At 41.3% G+C, this 19739-nt stretch overlaps 1 protein-coding gene across 5 annotated transcripts in view; it reads left to right on the top strand.

The window, feature by feature from the left end:
* The window catches only part of LOC116946909 (thrombospondin type-1 domain-containing protein 7A-like), a 444047-nt gene that overhangs the window by 393920 nt on the left and 30388 nt on the right, over positions 1-19739 (top strand). For all 5 annotated transcript variants that reach the window (XM_076070187.1, XM_032962175.2, XM_032962192.2 and 2 more), the window contains 3 exons: positions 4349-4490; positions 7865-7980; positions 18840-18957. In XM_076070187.1, coding sequence (XP_075926302.1) covers positions 4349-4490; positions 7865-7980; positions 18840-18957 — 376 coding nt within the window. The remainder of the gene's footprint in view (positions 1-4348; positions 4491-7864; positions 7981-18839; positions 18958-19739) is intronic.

Genomic DNA, 19739 nt, shown 5'->3' on the forward strand with positions numbered 1-19739 from the left:
TTGTCTCTGTGCAGGCAGGGGTGGCCTGGCTGAGACCATCAATGCACTACACTTGACAGCATGGTTTAACCTAGGATAGCTGCCCGCATTCAAACCTAGGTGCTCAGCGGCACGGTCCAATGCTCTTACATCGATGTTATCTCCTTGACAAAGTTTTCAGCATCTCATTTTTAATTCAAACTGTTTCAACGTGTTGCTGTTTTAGCGACTTAATGTGTGCGGGTAGCGTATATGCAATGAATTACAAATTGATAAATGAACTTGCTCCCTGTTTAGTTGATAATTCATCTTTATGAAACAGGACTTACTTAGACCCCATAAGCCATGGAACCCATCGCAAAGACATAGGTTATGCTGATTGGCCAATTCAAATCAAAGCCCAACAAGAACGTCACCTCCCACTGAGAGTAATACTCCCTGTAATTCACGTGCGGTGCACTACATTTGCTATTAATTTATAGTTGTTGTTTACCATGATTATTTTATTTTACTACAGTCGGCGATGTTCCAGTGTAATTGGATGCGCCGGTTCAATTGTCGCTATTCTAGCATGAGTGAAGGTCACAGAGTGTCATCACAGTGCATCTCACGGAAGCAGTATGAGCCCGGCAACAAAGTCCCCATCGCTCACCTTGCTTTCTCTCAATAAATAATTAAACATCACAGCCGCCCGCTTGCTGCCGCTGCTGTTTGATCACGCATGTTGCTCTCCGCCTCTGTGTATCAACAAGTGTAAGTGATCAATAGCCAACTGATGCGTGTGAGCATTGTGGACGCAAACGTATAAGTGGTGGTCAAAAAGTTTTGGGAATGAGCTGCTATGGTTTTGATTTCATTATGACTGTTGTTTTGTGGCAATGTCAGAAAAGCTGAGCTGGGATATCCAATACATTAAGTAATGGATTGCTTGAGAGATTATTGGTTTGATTGCTAGAGCAATCAAATAACACAAAAATAGTTGGAAAGAAAAGTCTCACCCCTGTTTCCCACATGTGCCACTGGAAGGGTGCAGTCACAAAAATCATCAGCCACGTCACGCTGGCTGTGGCTTGTCAGGAGGGGGTTTCCCACCTTTGGGAGGAAGGATATAGAGGTGGCTGTTAGATTTAAAGTTGTTCGAGTATTCGATGACAATAAACTCCTTAAGAAAGTTTTTTTTTTCAAACAACGGTTTAATTCACAACTGGCGCACCTTAGACACGTGGCGCCTGGTTCTTGGGCGAGGTGATTAAAGAGTTTAGGGACCGTGGCATTTTTGACCACCTACACAAATATATATAAATAATAAGGCGTCCATACAAAATGTTATTTGCTTTAAAGTAGCAGATTAATTGATTAATTGATACAGGCATGCATTGTCACCGGATCTGAGTACGTGTGCAAAATTTGGAATTGATTGGACAACAGGAAGTAGACTAAATTTGATAAGATTTGACCATGACACAAGAGTCAAGTGAAGTAAAACCGTTGAAAAAAAGTAGTCCATTATAATTTTTAGTTGATTAATCAAAGAATCATCACAGGTCTAAATAAAAGTCTCCATGCTCAATTGGACGTAGCGTGGGACTCATTACCCTTGGCAATCTTGAGCCAGTGAGTTGTGAAAATTCAATATTTCTTTGCAGAGTTCAGTTTATACATCACCACAAACCCTTTATAATCGCGGGTTTTGTGATTACTGTTTTGCGCATTCACAACAAATGTATTGTAGTGCTATATGAAATATTTGCGGCCATAGCACCTGACTGCCCGACAAGAGTTTGTGAGGAATGGGAGCGGTATAGATCGTGAGACCGCGAAAGTTGCCCACGTTACACTCTCCCTCTCAGTCTACCTTTGTATGCCTGCACTTTATCCACCACGTGGGTGCTTTCATGAAAAAAATACGTCCTGTATAATATATATTCGCACTTTTAAATAATAATACTTTCATTTTATATAGCACCATTCATGTCAACAGCATCCCACAACGCTGTACATTAATTATATATAAGGACCAAATCCAATATACGCGGTTGGCTACATTTTAGAGAAGCCCAACACACACATACCATCATTATTTAAAGGCAAGTTGAATAACACAATAATACTATACAATAAGTGTATTCATTAATATATACACACAGTTTATATGTTTATGTTAAAAGTAATATATGTTGATGCCCATAACCCTATTTTCCTCATGAGATTTACCTATTAATATGCATATCTCTCCTCTCTCACACCTGAAGACGATTGCTTGTGTTGCAATCGAAACGTCGTGATATTTGGATTATTTTTCTATCTACGTGGCTTTACTGAAAGACCCATAGAATAAATACTATTCGTATATTTATTATTCAAGATATTCCCTAGAAATGTGTCCCCGTGAATATTAAGGTTTTGACTAAACAGCCAGCAGTTTAACTTGCTCTTAACAGCTGAAATAGCGTGATTATATTGCTCCAAAGACAGGAACATCAAACACAGGCATTAATATGCCATTGTATTTGAGGTGGATCATGGTTAAGTTCTATACTGCAGTTTTACAGAAAGAAAATTGTTCCAAATAACCTTTCACTGTAGGAAATAAAGCTGAACAATTGTCACTTTGGGTGCAAGCATGTAGAAAGTGTAACATCTGATAATCGACTCGACAATGTGTGATAAACATAGAAAAACTCATGCAATTTTAAATATTGTTTAATTATGAACAGCTAACATATATTTCAATAAAGAGAGCGTAATTGCCCAAGATAATAAAAAGCAGTTATATTAAATACTCAAAATCGAAAAAAATACGTAATTAAAATTGCAATTACGATAAGGCCCATCCTGCCATGTGCATTGTCTTGTGTAATATATATTTAATACATATGCTGAGGCCATGGGTTTGCCTTAAGCACTGTTTTAATGGCATACTTTGATTTTTTACTGCATATCAACAGTGACGTGATATTAATCAGGACTATATTTCCCACTGCATGTAAGTGTGAAGTCGTTGCTATTTGTTTGTGGGTAATAGGATACACACTGCAGTAACATCCACATATGTGCTCGTGCACTGGTATGTTAAGGTTGCTCATTGTCCAAGTAATTTAACATGTACGTTAATTTTACTATATTGGGCATATTCATGGAAATATTTAGTGGAGATTATGGAATGTCTGATTTGTGACCTCTGTTTGAAAACATTACACTTCTCATGAGTGATAGAGCAGTTGTGGAGAGATTATAAAAGTTTCCATACCTGGGCAGTGTGCTTACTCCAGTTTGGCAGTGGAGGTGTCACTCCACATAAGCTGTGTACCGTAGATACTACCTGGCCGATCACTCCATACAAACCTCTGTGTCTTCTCGAACGCAATTATGCCCTCATTTATCTTTGCCTATGAAACGTGGAGCCCTTTAAATTGATATCTGCACTGGTAAAAACCGTCAGGCAAGCCTGCCTATGATCCATCCTGGGTTTAACCAGACTGGATTGTGTGTGGAGGTCACATATCCTTGAAAGATCTGGACACAGTCCCATCAGTGAGCTTCTCTGGCAGGCGAGGCTGCATTGTCTGGGGCATCTAGCCTATATGCCTTGCTACCGCATCCCCAAGCAGCTTTTGTTTTGCTGGATAGAGAGGCCAAACTTTGTGGCACGGGCTAGAGAAGAGATGGACTGATGAGGTACAGAAAGTTGTGGCGCTTATTGGACGGCATATGGCTGTTGCTAGCAGTGTCAAGATCAGCCTCTGTGGAGGAGGCTTGTGAAGAACGCTACTGGGATAATGGAGGGATTTTGCACTCCAACAACAATAGAAGACAGAGGAGTGACGCTCACAACAACAAGCGCCTATAATGCAATGAGGTGGCACAGTGGGGAGCACAGGTGGTGCAAGTCATTTCACTCAGCCAACCCATAACACCTGGGTCTGTCCCATGACCTGCCAGCGAGGCTTCAACATTTCATATGGCATCAAGGTGCATCTAGCCTGGTACAAGTGCCGTGGTGACGTCACCGCCACTTAGTGGCGAACGGCGGTTGTTGTTCATATGGAGTGGTTGAACCATGGATAGCACAACTGTTCTATGAACCCAACTATGGATGAAATCAATGGCACGTTATTATCGAAACCTGACCTGTCTGGTTGTTATCCCTTATGTCAACAGTGATACATGAATATTCTATTTAGGATTTATATTGTGCCCTTTCCATGGGTATGTGGCACATTGTGCAAACACGAGCACTGGGTGTGGTGATGGCCGCACCAACTATGTCTTGCACCACTCCTGGCCTAAATAGGTGCTTACTAACAGAACGTGCCCCAGCAGTCTGTATGGTTACACGAGAGATATGTGCCTTTGTTTTTGTGTGCAGCCGTGCGAGGTTGACACTGTGCGGATCCGCTCGCGGTTCATACAGCGAATGCCAGCAGATGGAGAGATGTGCCCCGATGACACCGAGTCAGAGCCATGCACCCCACAGCACTCCTGCTTCTACTATCACTACAATGCGACCGGTGCGTGTGTGTGCACTCATGGTTGCGTGTACGTATCGGTTTGCGTATGCCGACAACTGTGATTTATGCTGTTTGCTGCTGTTTTTTTATAGCTGACTGCCATGCAAACCATTTTTGTGTTTCGTGTTCATAAGCAATAAACGTAAAAATAACACCGATGACCAAATCACTCAGAATGCACCCAACCCTGTCAGACCTTGCAAGCAAAGCAGAGTTGAGCCTGGGTAGTGCTTGGATGCGTGACCATCATGCATGTAACAGGTGGTGTGGCCAGTAGTGAGCAGTGCTTCAAATTGAAATGTTCTGTACTGCCGCCAGACCTTCACCGACCGGCATGACCCTCACTGCACAGTGTGATGAGGCCCTCATCCAGAAGTGGATTGATAAATCGACTATTCATGTGCATGTTCAAGAATGTTTGAAGTCTTAAATCGAGGATTTATTTTGGTAAGATTTTTAGACAGCTTTCGTTGATCAAAACATCAGATTTCTTAGACTCCTGAAGGGACACTTTTGTCCATTGGATTGGTAATTACTATCGCCCCTTTTTGGATTGGTGCCATCTGCCGTTGTGTAGCCACTGCATGCTCTGCCAACATTTTCCCAAAAAGTAAATGCTTTATTCTTCATTAAAACGTAGTAGGGAAACACACGTTCAGACGCAACGCTCGTCAAATGTTCTGAGAAGGAACATTTTAAGCGTGTGCATACCACTTTAATAGCACATTCTGCTTGTAGAGTTCAATAACTTCTTTATTCTAGCCCATTATAAATACATTGCGTGCACGTGCTGAACTTTGTAATCCATATATCATAGGGAGGTAATATGCACTGACTGAAAACTTCAAGCACTGGTATTTTGCTTCTCACTAAAAACAATTAACAAAAATATTGTGCTCTCATTTACCTATTTATTTAATAATGTTCATTCAGATCCTACCGAACATAATTGTTCTAGCTATGAATATTATTATTGGTTTTCCAAGTTGTGTTTTTGAGTTGTCTAACTTTGCAATTATATTTGTTAAGTTCATTTTCAATCCTTTCCCGCAATTAATTTCCATTGACCATTACAACGACTATGTCATGAAAAAAAATCTGACGTTGTTAACCATTTCTTTATTTATGTTTATGCCTTTATTACTCCAGTCTAATTTTTGGACAATATTTTCTTATTCGGCTGTGAATAGCCATTGTGAGAGAGTGTCTCCTTGTCTGACTCTTCATTGGATTCGTATTTTGGTGCTTATTCATGCAATCTCATTGTAACTTTTCATTTATTATAGATGACTTTGGCCATTTCTATATAAGCTTGCTTCATTAAGGCCTTGGCTTGTGAAAATTGCATCACTTTTGCCTGCATTAAATGCCTTTTTCATAATTGACAAAAGCCAGGCATAATTATATTTGGTATTTGTTTATCTTTTCTCAGATCTAATTTATAGTATATATGTGATCAATGGAAGAAAATCTTTCAAAATCCAGCTTGCTGGTTGATTGGCCTATACCTTATCCTTTCTTTGGTTCCCCACGATCTCCATGAACAATTTATAGGCTTGTGATATGAGGCTTATTGATCTGTCTTTTTCAAATCAGTATATTTTTCCCTTTTGAAGAGAATAATGGTTGAGGCATCACTCCACTAATGATCGTTTTAATTTATCAGTCAAATTTTTGTAAAAAAAGTTTAGCCTATCATATTTTAAAAGATGGTCCAACTTCTTTGATGGTGTTAACAATTATTTTATCTGGTTGGGAGCTTTCGGTGTTTTCACACTGAAGGGTGGTAGTTATTTCTTCAAATTTGACATTTGGAATCTCCTCGTTGTCTAAACCATATTTTTCCCCTGAAGTATGTGATTTGTAATTTTTTGCTATATAAATCTGCATAATAATCCTTCCATACCATGCATTCTTGTTCAATACTGATCCCTCAAGGGCCACAATTTGTTATTTACCAATCATGCATTTAAATGTTGCTGCTTATATGCTCCCATTACATCGTGTAACATCGTCAGTCACTTTTTTGTTGTGTCCTCTGATTTCCGTTTCCATTGTTTTCCTAATGGTTGTATGGATAAATTGTACTATAGGGTTGTGGTGTGCGCAGTGTTGATCCAAGAATAGCTCGTTTCTGTGCTTCACAATAATATGCCGAGGCACCTCTAAAGTTGACTTGATAATCACACATCAGTGTGTTTGATAACGACATGCCAAGTATCATTTTACTCGTGTATGTATCCATCTACTGGCTTGCAGCGGTGTGTACTGGGAGTTGGAGGGAAAGTTACTTTGTTTGGGCATTGTGGTATACGTGTTTTGGATAAGGCAATGTATATTTGGTGCATGTTTTAAATGTTGTTTTTATGTGCTCAAGTGGTTTGTAAAATGACTAAGGCCTGATACTCGGTCCTGTTGCTACTTCGAGTCTGCAGTTCATTTCCTGCACCCACTCTAATTTCTAAAGGGAATTACCAAAGTATAACGTGTGTTGTAAAGTCAAATTGATATAACATGGTTTGGCATCGCACATTCAATGAAGCCTTTGTGCTCAAGTTTTCAACCCAAATCTCAAAGTATAAAGTGACGTAAAACAATTAAAAATAATATTTCACCCTTAACAAATACATGACTAATTTAGATTTGTATAGCATCCTAATACTAGGAGGAACTCTAGACCCTGTACAGGAACAGCTATCCCCATCAATTGGTATGGAGGAGACATCATTTAACACAGTGACCAAGCACACATAACCATAAAACAAAAGGTGAAAATTGGCTTAAAATGTGATCAAATTAAAACTCTATCTAACCAGATGCTAAAATCATATGCGGTGTCACTCTATAGTCATCCTGGTGTCATTTAAAAATACAGGACAACCCCTCTTAACGACCACCCCTGTTAACAACTAATCACTTAACGACGGGCTTCCATAGAGCCCAATGTATTTGCTTACTGACCATTCCCCTGTTAGCGATGGGCTGTTGTAGGTACATTAAATTTTAATTATTGCATTGATTAATGATATTTATTTTAATAGCATTTGCTTATAATGTTGTTATTATATTTATGTATTAATATCCATTATTTTAATATTATAAAGTATTGTTTTTTGGGTGAAAAAGGGTAACTTTCGATGCTATCGGAACGAATTTAGCCTTTAACATTTATTTCCTATACTCGCTTAATGACCAAATCACTTAACGACCGTTGTTGTGGAACCAATTAAAGTCGTTAAGAGGGGTTCTACTGTAAAGCTCACGGATCCCGAAGAGCTGTCATACTGGTCAAGAAAAGAGCATACTGTGCTGTTATATATGTGTGTGTGCTCTCTTGTGGCATGCACGCTCTCTGTGTATTGCTCACAATGCAGGATGGGGGTCGTGTATGCTGGGCGGCCCTGCGGTGTGTGGCCAGGGCAGCCGGGCACGTGCCCTGGAGTGCGTTCGTAACGACCTCAAGCCTGTGGACTTGCGCATCTGCCAGGCGGTGAGCAATGGGCGCATCTCACAAAGTTCTTGCCACAAATGAACCACCGATACTTTGCTGATCTCGTCAATGAGCATAAACCATCACACAAACTCTAGTAATTCTCGCAGCGGCTTTTGGCTGACATCGAACGAAGATGGTCACTGCATCACGCGCTCTCAGATGCGCTTCTGCGGCCGTCTGGAACACTCTTCCGATATTAGGAAGCCACTGAAGCTATGCACTTTTAAATCTAGATTGAAACGTATTTATTTAGAACTGCTTTTTGTGTTTAGCTTTCCTTCAACCGCACCTCCGATTAGCACAGTTGGCTAAAAACGGTATGAAATAAGTTCAATATACATGCAACTCTATCTCTTCCCACACCTTCGTTTCACGTGGCGAGGCAAAAGGATGGGTGAGGATATTGTGTGAATAGAGGCGTATTTATTATTTTAAATATTTTTTATATCAATGTCATCACTAATTGCGTTGTATTTGCATTATGAGTTATGTCATAAAGTGAAGAAATATAATTCTAAAACTCAGAACTCATCGTCCTGTTAGGGAACCAACCAAGATTGTGACACAACAGGGTACATTTTCAATTAAAGCTGGGATAAGAGGTAAAATGATTCCCAAGAGACTGCTGGTGGAAGGGCCTCCACAAGACGGAGCTCTGGAGAGCCCTTCTACAGGGTGTTTGGCCTACCCTTCCACGCTGGCCAGATATCTTGGACGAGGTGTAATTACTCACACACACTTTACCTCACCATACGAGACCTACTGATCAAGTTAACTGTGGTGAACCCTTTTATACTGCTGGGTTGATAAAAGCAGGGGTGTGCCCCGGGGGGAGTTTTAGAAACTTGCTCATTATTTAAATTGCCACAACGGGAGATTGAATTGACGCTAAGTGGACTGCAGAATAAATCATGCATTGTTAATCATATGCTAAATAGAGCTCCCTGAAAGCTATTTCCATTGCTTTTAGAGTTTTTAACTTCTGCACAAAACTGTCTAATGTTAGTGATTCCCTTATGACATTGGTTACTTTAAATGGTCATAATTATAGCATCCATTAAATAACACTCTTCTAGATATATGTTATTAACCAGGATATTCATTACTAGCTCTGGGATTTGGGACTTGTTGATGACGAGAAACTGCGCATGCTTCAGGGTGGGAACCACGGGGCAGACTGAAGCTAACAACCTTATTACATTTTGATTTAAAGCTTTCGTGACTGCAGTGATTCATATTCTTTGTTCTTTCGGTAAAGTCACGTTGAAGGGAAACAATAAAATATTAAAATATAAACCATTTCGGGTCTTAATTGATTGTTCACGCTTACGGTGGCTTTCAGACACCATACATTAATTTTTCATCTCCCCCCTCCTCTTTTCCGAATATAGATGGACTCGTCCTTCTAAACAAACTGTCAAATCGCTATCCGTGGTGCTAACGTTTAAAAGTAAATGAATACATACAAACCGCCACTTCTTTCAAATGTTTCTTGCCGTTGGTTTTCACACCTGATGATGACTGTTTGTGTTGCAGTCGAAACGTCGTGAGAATTTTATTGTTATATATATTTTATTATTATTTAATTGTTTCCCTTCAACGTGACTTTACCGAAAGAACCAAGAATATGAACCTTATTACAGTTATCTGAGCCCCTAGGCCTGATACAAGTTAGAACAAGTGATGGAAGTGATTGGTTAGGGGTGAAGAGGAAGGAGTAAGAGGATTGAGTATTGGTGGGAGAGCACTGGCTAATTCGTGTGTGCCCGTAACGCCTTTGGAATACCTACAATGAAGTACTACCGCCTTAGCTTTGGCAGTTGTGCTGTATAGCTCTCCGATGTGTTTTTGTATTGTATCGTGTTTTGTGCAGTACGATGTCCGAAGTTTGTCTTCACGTGATGGGACATCATGCCAGATATCATGCAGGACATCATCCCAAAACAACATGTGGCGTTACAACCTGAACACATGAAATAGCCCTACAATGACGACTTCACCTTTTTTAGATATATTTCGCCTGGATAGATCCACTGAGATACATACATTTTAGTTATCAGGATGTGCAGAGCTCATCTTTCGAGATACATTTGCAGAGCAGCTGATTTGAGTCAGTTGTCAAATTACAGCACCCTTTATGACCTTTGTTGAATGATTTTGCTTGGGTATGAATGCCCACTTGCGACCGGTGACCACACACTTGGGCAACGCCATGCAAAAAGTCAGCGGTGTAAATCAACTTGTCGAACCTTTATGTTTATCATCTCAGCCGTGAGTGTGGTGAGCTTGCTGCTTGATTGCCCAGCCGTTTGATAGCACTTGCATGTGTGCAGTGCATGCCAACAGTAACAGTAACGCTGATGAACACATCCGTGATAAATTTGTCCAGTGTGTCATTAATATTGGCAAGGAACACCTCCCAGGCATCTGTCTTGGCCTTCTAATAGCAGTGGCACATCCAGCGATTGTCTCATAAAGAAGGGGGTTGTCACGATTCATGGGGTGGGTGTGAACGCCAAAATATTTGTGTTCAGTAAGAACACATTTTGCAGACCATTAGGAATGTCTCTCATCCACGTTCCTTTCTATTCACTCGCTGAGACGAAGACATCCGTTTAACATTATCCTGTTGTTCCCACTCGTTTTTTTTTACAAGGTTGGGTTGGCAAAACTGCATGTTACCTGCCAAGCCCTGTAGACTCACACAACGCACACATGCACATACCCATGTGCACACATACACACAATCTCATTCATAACAAAATACATTGTGCTGTTTCTCTTAGCTTCACAGCACCTCTGGGATACATTAAGCACAACAGTGTGTTAATATGTAATGCGAGTATCGTGCAAACTTAGCATATGAGTAAGCCTCATGCACAGGATCCTCGCCCTGAATGCCAGTACATTACAGCATCAATTATTCACGGGTGACTTAAAATTGTGCCCTGGATTATTGATGCTCTCGGCTCGTCCACTCGGAAATATATCCTATTTGGCTTCTGTCTGGCAAGAGCTACAAATCTGAGTGTGTTCACTGCTGGTGCGGCTCACGGGACTCACCTCGGTTCCTCGCCGCTCATCAACCCCCTGCCCCCACAAACTATGTTTATCCTGTGCCCCCCAACCATCACCACATCCCCCAACACTCCCTCCTACCTCTCGTGGGCCCCCTTAGAATGCTACTAATTGCCGCTGTATATCATGGTGGTAGTGATGCGGCGTTGGATATGGTGTGTACTTCGGAGTGTTTGACCGAACAATTTGTGCCCTTGTGCATTTAAATTTTTCCCCTGGCATCTGCAACTGAGATTGTGTGTCATGTTAATGCGCTGCCATTGAACACTAAAGAGTGCCTTTTTACCGCCGTCAATTGCTGATTGAATTTACGCAGACAGTGCGTTGATCCTGAAAACATGCATGCATTCAAGCAGTAGTCTAAAAAGTCAACTTGTGAATATCAGATGTAAACAGTACCTTGTGTACTGACTTATCGTAATGCATGAACTGCAATACTGTATAAGTATTTTGATGTAACGTTAAGCTTCTCGCTATCGAATCATTTTGAATTTGCATTACATATGTAATGAGACGACTTCCGAGACAATACTTGTAGAGGGTATCTTATTTTTTTGTTAATGCTTTAATGACAGGGTCACAGAGTAACATAAGCGCTGACTGACTTATAGCTTAGCCATCCATACAGCGACATTGACGACGTACAACCATATAGCTGGCTGACTATATGGTAACGACGGCGATGAAGACTGTATAGCTGTCTAGCTATACAGCGACGACGACGAAGAGATGGCAGTGATGACAGTAACGACAGCCAGGACCCGAACCCCCACGACAGCCCCAAACTTCCGTTTGCCTCTCCCTTATAGTCACCCAGCGTGGCCAAGCCCCGTCCTTGGGAACGCCCCTCTTCTGGAACTCTCTCACGGGTTCCAGGAGATTCCAGTTCGATCCCCTCTTTGACCCTTGACCCAGTTATGCCCCCCTTGTGGTCGCTTGCATATGTGTCGTTCTATCCTGCACCCATACCCTTAGTTAGCACCCCTAACCATCAGATGACACACTGTCATTACACATATATAGATCATAAAAAATACATAACATGAAAAAAAGACCTCACAATATAAAAGAGGAATCCATTGTTTTTTTACTCAGTTATTATTGCGCATTTAAGATTCTTCTCCACATCGAATTCTTTTTTTTATTACTACATCCTTGACTGCTTCTGCAGCCTCGTGAAATAATTCCAAGTTTATTGAGCACTTTATACAACCTCTGTATTTACCGATAATAGAGTAAATCTCAAAAGAAAACGGATCTTAAATCGCGATTTAAGGTGGTCGTCACGTGGGGGGTGGGAGGACACTTGAAGGGAGTGCACGATGGCTCGCCAGAACGTTGAGCCCCCCACCACCATGGGGAGTGGGGAGAACATGGGTGGTGGTGCCGCCACTAATGGCCGATAATTAAAGCGGGTTTATCAGCCACAAGAGACGCCGTTCGCAGGTTTGCCATATTAAGGCCGCTTATTATTCTGCTGATGCAATTAAAGGGTGATGGATTGGTGGGCTGAAATGATATCTGGTAAAGCCATTAGCGTGAGCGATGAGGGGTGCGGTTAGGCATCTGTGTTGTGCGAGTGGGCACGGAAATGTAGGGGGTGGAGATGGTTAAGTGGGTGGGTGGTAGTGTGGCGAGGAGGAGGGTTTTCACGTGTTCTTCTTGCACAAGTAGAGGAATGAACTGTGGGGCCATGGTGGCCCAGGCGCTAGGTTCAATGTGCTGCCTTGAACTACCACTGCCAGCTTGCCTTTGTGCCCCAATACGGCAGGTACTTTACCTCCCACCGTTTCCTACTCATCGTGACCTCCAGTCTATCTGCAAACATAGCGCTCAAGTGTGAAAACATACAAACTTGTTCCTATGCATCTTCTTTTCCCTCCCGAGTGTGGTCGTAAACGTTCATGGGAATTCACCAGGGTTCCTTACCTAAAGCCCCAGGTTGAGGAGAAATGAACGAGCCTGAGTTGTCTGGGGATCCCATACCCTTTGTGTGCAATGCGCATAATTGAGTGATTGATCGCTTTATGTAAGCTTCATAATGAATCTCTTTCTCACACTTTACATGAGCTCTCTAGGGGAAATGTGAACTGGCCCACTTTTGCTTTGACTGTAAATTACTTTATTTGTCATGTACTACGATCTTGATTTGAAGCTTTCGTGACTGCAGGAATCCATACTCGTTGAGTAAAGTAATTGGACTTTGGCAGAGCAAGTAGCGAGATATAATGATGGCTGGTGGTCAAGAATAACGACAGAGTGACAGGCAAAAGGAGGAAACGCACTTAAGCGGATGTTTTGATCTCACGCAGCAATGATATCAGCATGGATGGCAGAGCTAGAATAACTGTTTAATTGTGTGACTGTGACGGATGGCGACGGTTCGGGGAGCTCTATATCCAGCTTTGGATAGATCGTGGTTGACGATGATAATGGACAAGATGGTGAGTCATTAACTATTTATCCCCAAAACAGTTATACAATCATTCAGGAGAAAGATTTAGGCTTGAAAATAACCACGCAGATGCAACAGGGGTTACGTGTGATCAGGTCATACAGCTCATTCATGCAAATGTGTAAAAATATAAACAAAGATGCTAGAGTTAACACCACTGTTGGGCCTTAAATGTGTACAAAGTAGACAGCGCCTCAGATTCGTGTCTATTTTGATAACCCCGCTCCCACTGCAGCATAGCGTTCCCCAAAGGCAGAGTCCTGGGCCATTGGTCAATCTCCAGCTAAATGGGGAAAGTGCCTCCCTAATGAGCAGCCAACACCACATCCTGCCTTCGAAATCACCATATAAGTATGGTATCAACTTGGCCAGACCTGCTTAGCTTTTCACATATGGAGATGAGGTGCTATTACCATTAACACAGAATTGCTGCAGATTTCACCATTACAAATACAATTAGGAAGTTTACTTATTATCTACAGACTGTACTGTTGATGTACTGTGAAACATTCACAATGCCTCGGATCTACATTGTCACTCTTTAACTTTGTCTGGAATTATATAAAGCATCTGCTGTATTACTATTATTACCAAACTCAATTGGTCTTGCTTATCCCAGGCCCAGTGGCCAGTTGCATAAAATACTGAATGTAGTTTGAACCCTTAGCTTAAAATATAAAGGTGCAGCCCTGCAATTTCCTGCTCGTGCCACTGCTGACAGAGGGGCCCCTCGAGAGGGCATTTTGACCTACTTTTCCATACTTGCCAGACATCTTGAAAGAGCTAGGAATACCCAAACTGTGCCTCATCACCTGCAACCTGCCCTTCAACTAACTGTGGTGTACTACGTGTTGGACAGGTAGCGTGATTTAAGAAACTTGAACCATCGTTTCAACTTATGTGCTTGGAGTTTGAATCGAACTGGCGATCTCTGGATTGCTAGTCAGTGTGCAAACCATTACATCATGGCAGCTTGTATGGCATTAAACGACAAACTAAAGTGACATTCTAGTTAAAGTGTTTTTCATGGAAACTCAACTGCAATTTTCCACACGAAGCATTTCAATAATACACATTTCGTACATTGGTTTGGTGGCAAACATGAGAGGTTGAGATGTAATCCAAGTGAGACAACTGGAGTTTTCATACCACTGCTGTAATACACAATGAAATGTTAATGTTTTTTTTTAAGTTGTTATATGCGGCATTGTGAAGTTACTGGAACACATGTGTGGATAGATGAAAATCAATAAATGTTTAAATTTCCCATGTGTGTGTTGCTATTGGCTGGACAAGTAAAGGTTTGGAAATAGTATCCTGTTATTGCAATACTCCTAGGCACGATCTCACTGTGACAGTAATGTATCAGTGCCGTCCCTTTGGAGAGCAGTCAAATATGGATTTTGTTTGTTGTACATTTGTGAATTTCTATATTTGCAGTTACAGGCTGTTGCAATGTTCTTTCAGAATGCACACTTGTCAATACACCTTGTAATTCAAGGTGGTGTAGGCATGTTTGAAAGAAACCTAGTTCATGGAAATCTGTAATGAATGAAGGTAATCATCATTATCACCAACCTTGGTCAATCCACTGCTGATGTTATAATCCATATGGTATTTGTACACAAGCTGATTGCATCGCTACACTTACTTAGTAGATGTCGTCTTGGACACATTCTGTTCCTTGGCTGCCGCGATATAATTATGAAGTCATAGTAGAGATGAATGTTTTAACTTTAGATGTGTGCCACAATAAAACGTGGTTATCTTTATAACCTTCCCTAAAACTTGAATGATAATTGTTTTCAATTCAGCTTGTTCTTCCAAATAAATAAATGCAGTATACCGTATATTTTATAAAATGTATGCAATTTCTCCATATATAGCATCGTATTATTTCAAATACTCTCCTTGTCCATGGCAACAGTATGTGCTTTTAAATTAGACCAATTCTACACAGCCCACACACATGCAAGTACATGATACATAGATCCAATTATGCAGGCTCACAGAAACAACAACAGCCACAATTTCCACTAAGTGGCCTTTGCCAGGCCAGGTGCACTTTGAGGCCACGTAAAGTGTCCAAGACTCACCGACAGGAGGTCACGGGACAGACTCATGTGCCATGGGATGAATACTAAGATCCCCCGTATAACATTAACAGACTGTAGGGGCAAGTGCTGTTAGCAAGCACATTTAAAGCCCGGCACAGCACACGAGGGGGTGAGTGGCTAACACAACCCGGCCGCCTTTGTTTCCCCAGTGGCGATGTTTACACATTGCACCCGGTATTAATTTGAGGCTGAGTCGACCTAGGGGAGGCGCAGGACCGGTTCAGATAATCGTCACTGGTGTTTTCCATGAGCAGGAATCGAACCCGGGTTGCCAGGTTCGTAGCACAGCACGCTAACCGCTACACTACCACTCCCCATAGAAACACGACCATACATAGACATACATTATAACTGTATATACACAACACATACAGATGTACACACAGTCATACAAATACATACACATTAATACACATTCATATACAAATACACCTACACACAGATGCGCAATAGCTGAATTTGGTGAGCACCTTTAAAGGCCTGCATGGCATATGTGTTATGGGAGTGGTGGGGCCAGCAACATGCACAAGCTGGGCAGGACCAACTGTTCAAAGAAATGATCAGAATCAGAATCTTTATTTAGACTGGAGGAATCCGATGAGCGATAAAGCTCTTTTTCGCAGATGTCCACTTTTTCGCAGATGTCCAGTAGGGAGCGGGCCAGCAAATTACAATACAAAAAGACGACAGGAGTGCAATTAAAATGTGCAGGGCCAGTTGTATGGCATTGCAGGGATCAATGCAGCTCATCATCATCACAACCATCTTTATCCCAATCAACTCCTTAGTGGGCATTAAAGGTGTATTTTATTGGATTTACTCTGGATTGACTAGCTCTCACCAAAGTAATGTGTGATTTCCACAACTGGCTCAAAACCACCTTCAGAAACGAGCACAATGAGCTTTTTTGCAGGGCAGTTCTCTTCCTATCAGACCTGTTCCGCAAAGTACACATGCGATTACAAACTCACACGTGTTCAAACGTGTGTATATAAGATCGATTGGATCCAAATTGGCATACATTTTCACCATGGGCACGGATTGTACTTTGATGTCATGACATTTGTGGTGGAATTCCCTCATCCCGCGCTAAGTTTCTTCACCCATTCCTCAAACCAGAACAGCATATGGCTGGCTTTGGACAACAGCTAAAATTGTCATTGTAGATAATATCCTGGCACTGATACATTCCATCACAGCAAAATGCCCAAGTAGATGAATGGCACCCTAGATGTCCTGACAGTGAATGGGCATTGCAGGGAGTGAAAAGATTAGGGCAGCAATCCCTCCAATCTGCTAACATACCCACACTGGGCTCAGTGACCCATTGCAGGACTAGCCTACAGTTCACCAACGGAAGCCGTGAGTTGCAGTGATCACCAACTGCCATTTCCTAAACAGCATCCAAAGCAGGTAACTGCTCATATGCCCACGGGGTTCAGAAATTGAGAGCCTAGGATTCACGCCATGGGAACTGATATATTGTCAGAGGGCTCAGTTTTACATTTGTCCGAATCAGTTTGATCTATTCATTTATCCATTCTGTGAGACATGTGCATCCAGCCCAGGTTTTTGCAGCATGCAGTTATGCACAAGTGTTTTCTTTATCACCATAATTTTCAAGCGCCTCTAATTAGCGCTGTTTTTTCACTTGTGATATGTAATTATAATTATGAATGCACCTGCGGCATACCAGCTTTCTCCAGCACACAATGAAGGCATAGGTGAGCTTGTACCTACAAATGAGTTTTTGGGTCGAGTGTGTGCACATATGTACATTAGAACTATAAAAAAATGCATGTATGCGTATATCCCATATATGAAAAATTATTAATATATGAATAATTATTTATATATGATCTAAAAAAATCACCATGTCAGTGACACTTATAATCTGCCTAAAATCTTATGATTCATGGTTTAAATACAATCTCTACATGGATGTATATGTTGACTGACTATTCCTGTATGTAATTACCAATTAAGTCAAAGTGCAGGAGTGCTTTGTCACGCTGGTTCAAAGACTTTGCTAAAATCCTACTGACGCTTGTTTTATTTACGACCAACTATATCACCAGCATCATTCAATATCTTAACTTGTTCTGGACCACCCATAATTTGACTCACCATAAAATTATTACCTGTCGCAATATCCCAACATCAATGCTGAGAAACAAAATATGTTTTTGTGTTTGTGCTGGCCACACCACCTCCTTCTGTGCCGTGCTGGCCTTTGTAAGTAATTGTTATTTGTAATCTACATAGTCGGGGTTGTGTCACTGTGCCAATCGTATGTGTGTGCATGTGTTAGGTTGTCTCAGTAAGCTGTGGAATAATGCCACAGGAACCAACAGTTTAACCTCTAAAGTGGATGGTACTTTGCACTGGAACTTGCAATTGTTGAGCAAAGTTATTTGTATAAATTAACAATGACATTTTGAACACAGGTTGTTTTTGGTAGTGGATTTAGATAAACTTTTGCTATTCTAATAAGTTAAAAAAATTATACCCAGAGATACTGAGATCGACCACTTTTGGCCAGTAAAATTTTTTAACAGCTTATCAATTAAAATATCACACATACATTAGAGAAAAAGAGTAATTTTGCTGAATGTATCATTATATTCCTTTACATAAAACACAAAAATCAGAAACGGCGACGTTAGCAAGTTTCATTACCATTCCAGCAACTCCGGTACAAATTCTGCAGGTAGTATCTGTACCTGGCATTGACAATCTTCCAAGGCAAAAGCTTACCATGGGCTAACAATGCATCTTCAACATGAAGCAGTGATGAAGCAAATGTTGCCAAGTCAAGCTTAATTTCTACCCGTTACTGTCCAGCTTTCTCAAAGCTGGCCATAAGAGTTACTTGCCGATAGCACTTAATCTGACATTCAACGAGACCAACAATGATACATTTTTGCTCAAACAATATTTATTGCCGCGAGGTTAAGATGATAAACCCAGATACCTTCCAGAAGTGGACACATTTTGGAGCTCCTAGGAGCGACCAAGAAAATTACTGGGGGCCCAAATCCATTAATCTGTTTTCCCTATGATTAGTGCTGCCACTAAGTCTTTACTGATGGGTGGGGCCATTTCTGGACTAATATATTTTTTCTCCCCACTTTACCCACGGGTGCAGTGACGCTGAGGTGACATAACCACTCTCTTCTCCATGCTAATTCGCTTTCTATGGGCAGATTGGTCTGAAGACACCTCGTCCTCTGAGTGAGCCCTGCTCCGTGGAGTGCCCTCTGGACTGCCGCATCTCCAGCTGGACGTCGTGGTCATCCTGCTCACGCACGTGCGGCCTGACAGGTCGCCACCTATTTGCCTGTGTGTGTGTGTTTGGCGTGGTGGCATAGTGGTTTTTGCACTGCGCTGTGAACCATATGTAAATGTGTTCAATTCCTGGGTATGTAAACATATCGCTTATTCAAATGAATTATCATGCTCATAATACATGCATCGAATCACACATCTATTAAATTATTATAGGAATAGGTTTTACCCTTTTAACTGGCACAAAAACTGACACCTTTATTCAAGGCATCATGTTTGCAATAACCACAACACAAGCAGTCAAAATGCAAACAAAAAAGACAACTCTGATAATAATATGCACTGTCCTTGAATTTGATTGGTCCACACCCGAGACAGCTTTTCTTAGAGCCTAGTCTCCATTGGTGTTGGACCAGAAGACGCCAAAAGGCGTACAACTCAAAAACAGCACACTAACGGCGTCTTCTGGTCCAACACCAATGGAGACTAGGCTCTAAGAAAAGCTGTCTCGGGTGTGGACCAATCAAATTCAAGGACAGTGAATATTATTATCAGAGTTGTCTTTTTTGTTTGCATTTTGACTGCTTGTGTTGTGGTTATTGCAAACATGATGCCTTGAATAAAGGTGTCAGTTTTTGTACCAGTTAAAAGGGTAAAACCTATTCCTATATCTTGTTTCTGGCAAAGGAGGTCTCATAATATTAAATTATTATGGGTTGATTTCTGCAAATATTCGAATGTTTACATTTGGGCTGAATGAGTGAACAAAACTGTAAAATCACATCTTTACAAACATGAAGCGATATAAAGAAGATGGT

This window comes from Petromyzon marinus, chromosome 2, assembly GCF_048934315.1.
Source record: "Petromyzon marinus isolate PM22_M1 ecotype Great Lakes invasive population chromosome 2, UKy_Petmar_22M1.pri1.0, whole genome shotgun sequence".
Lineage (NCBI taxonomy): Eukaryota > Metazoa > Chordata > Hyperoartia > Petromyzontiformes > Petromyzontidae > Petromyzon > Petromyzon marinus.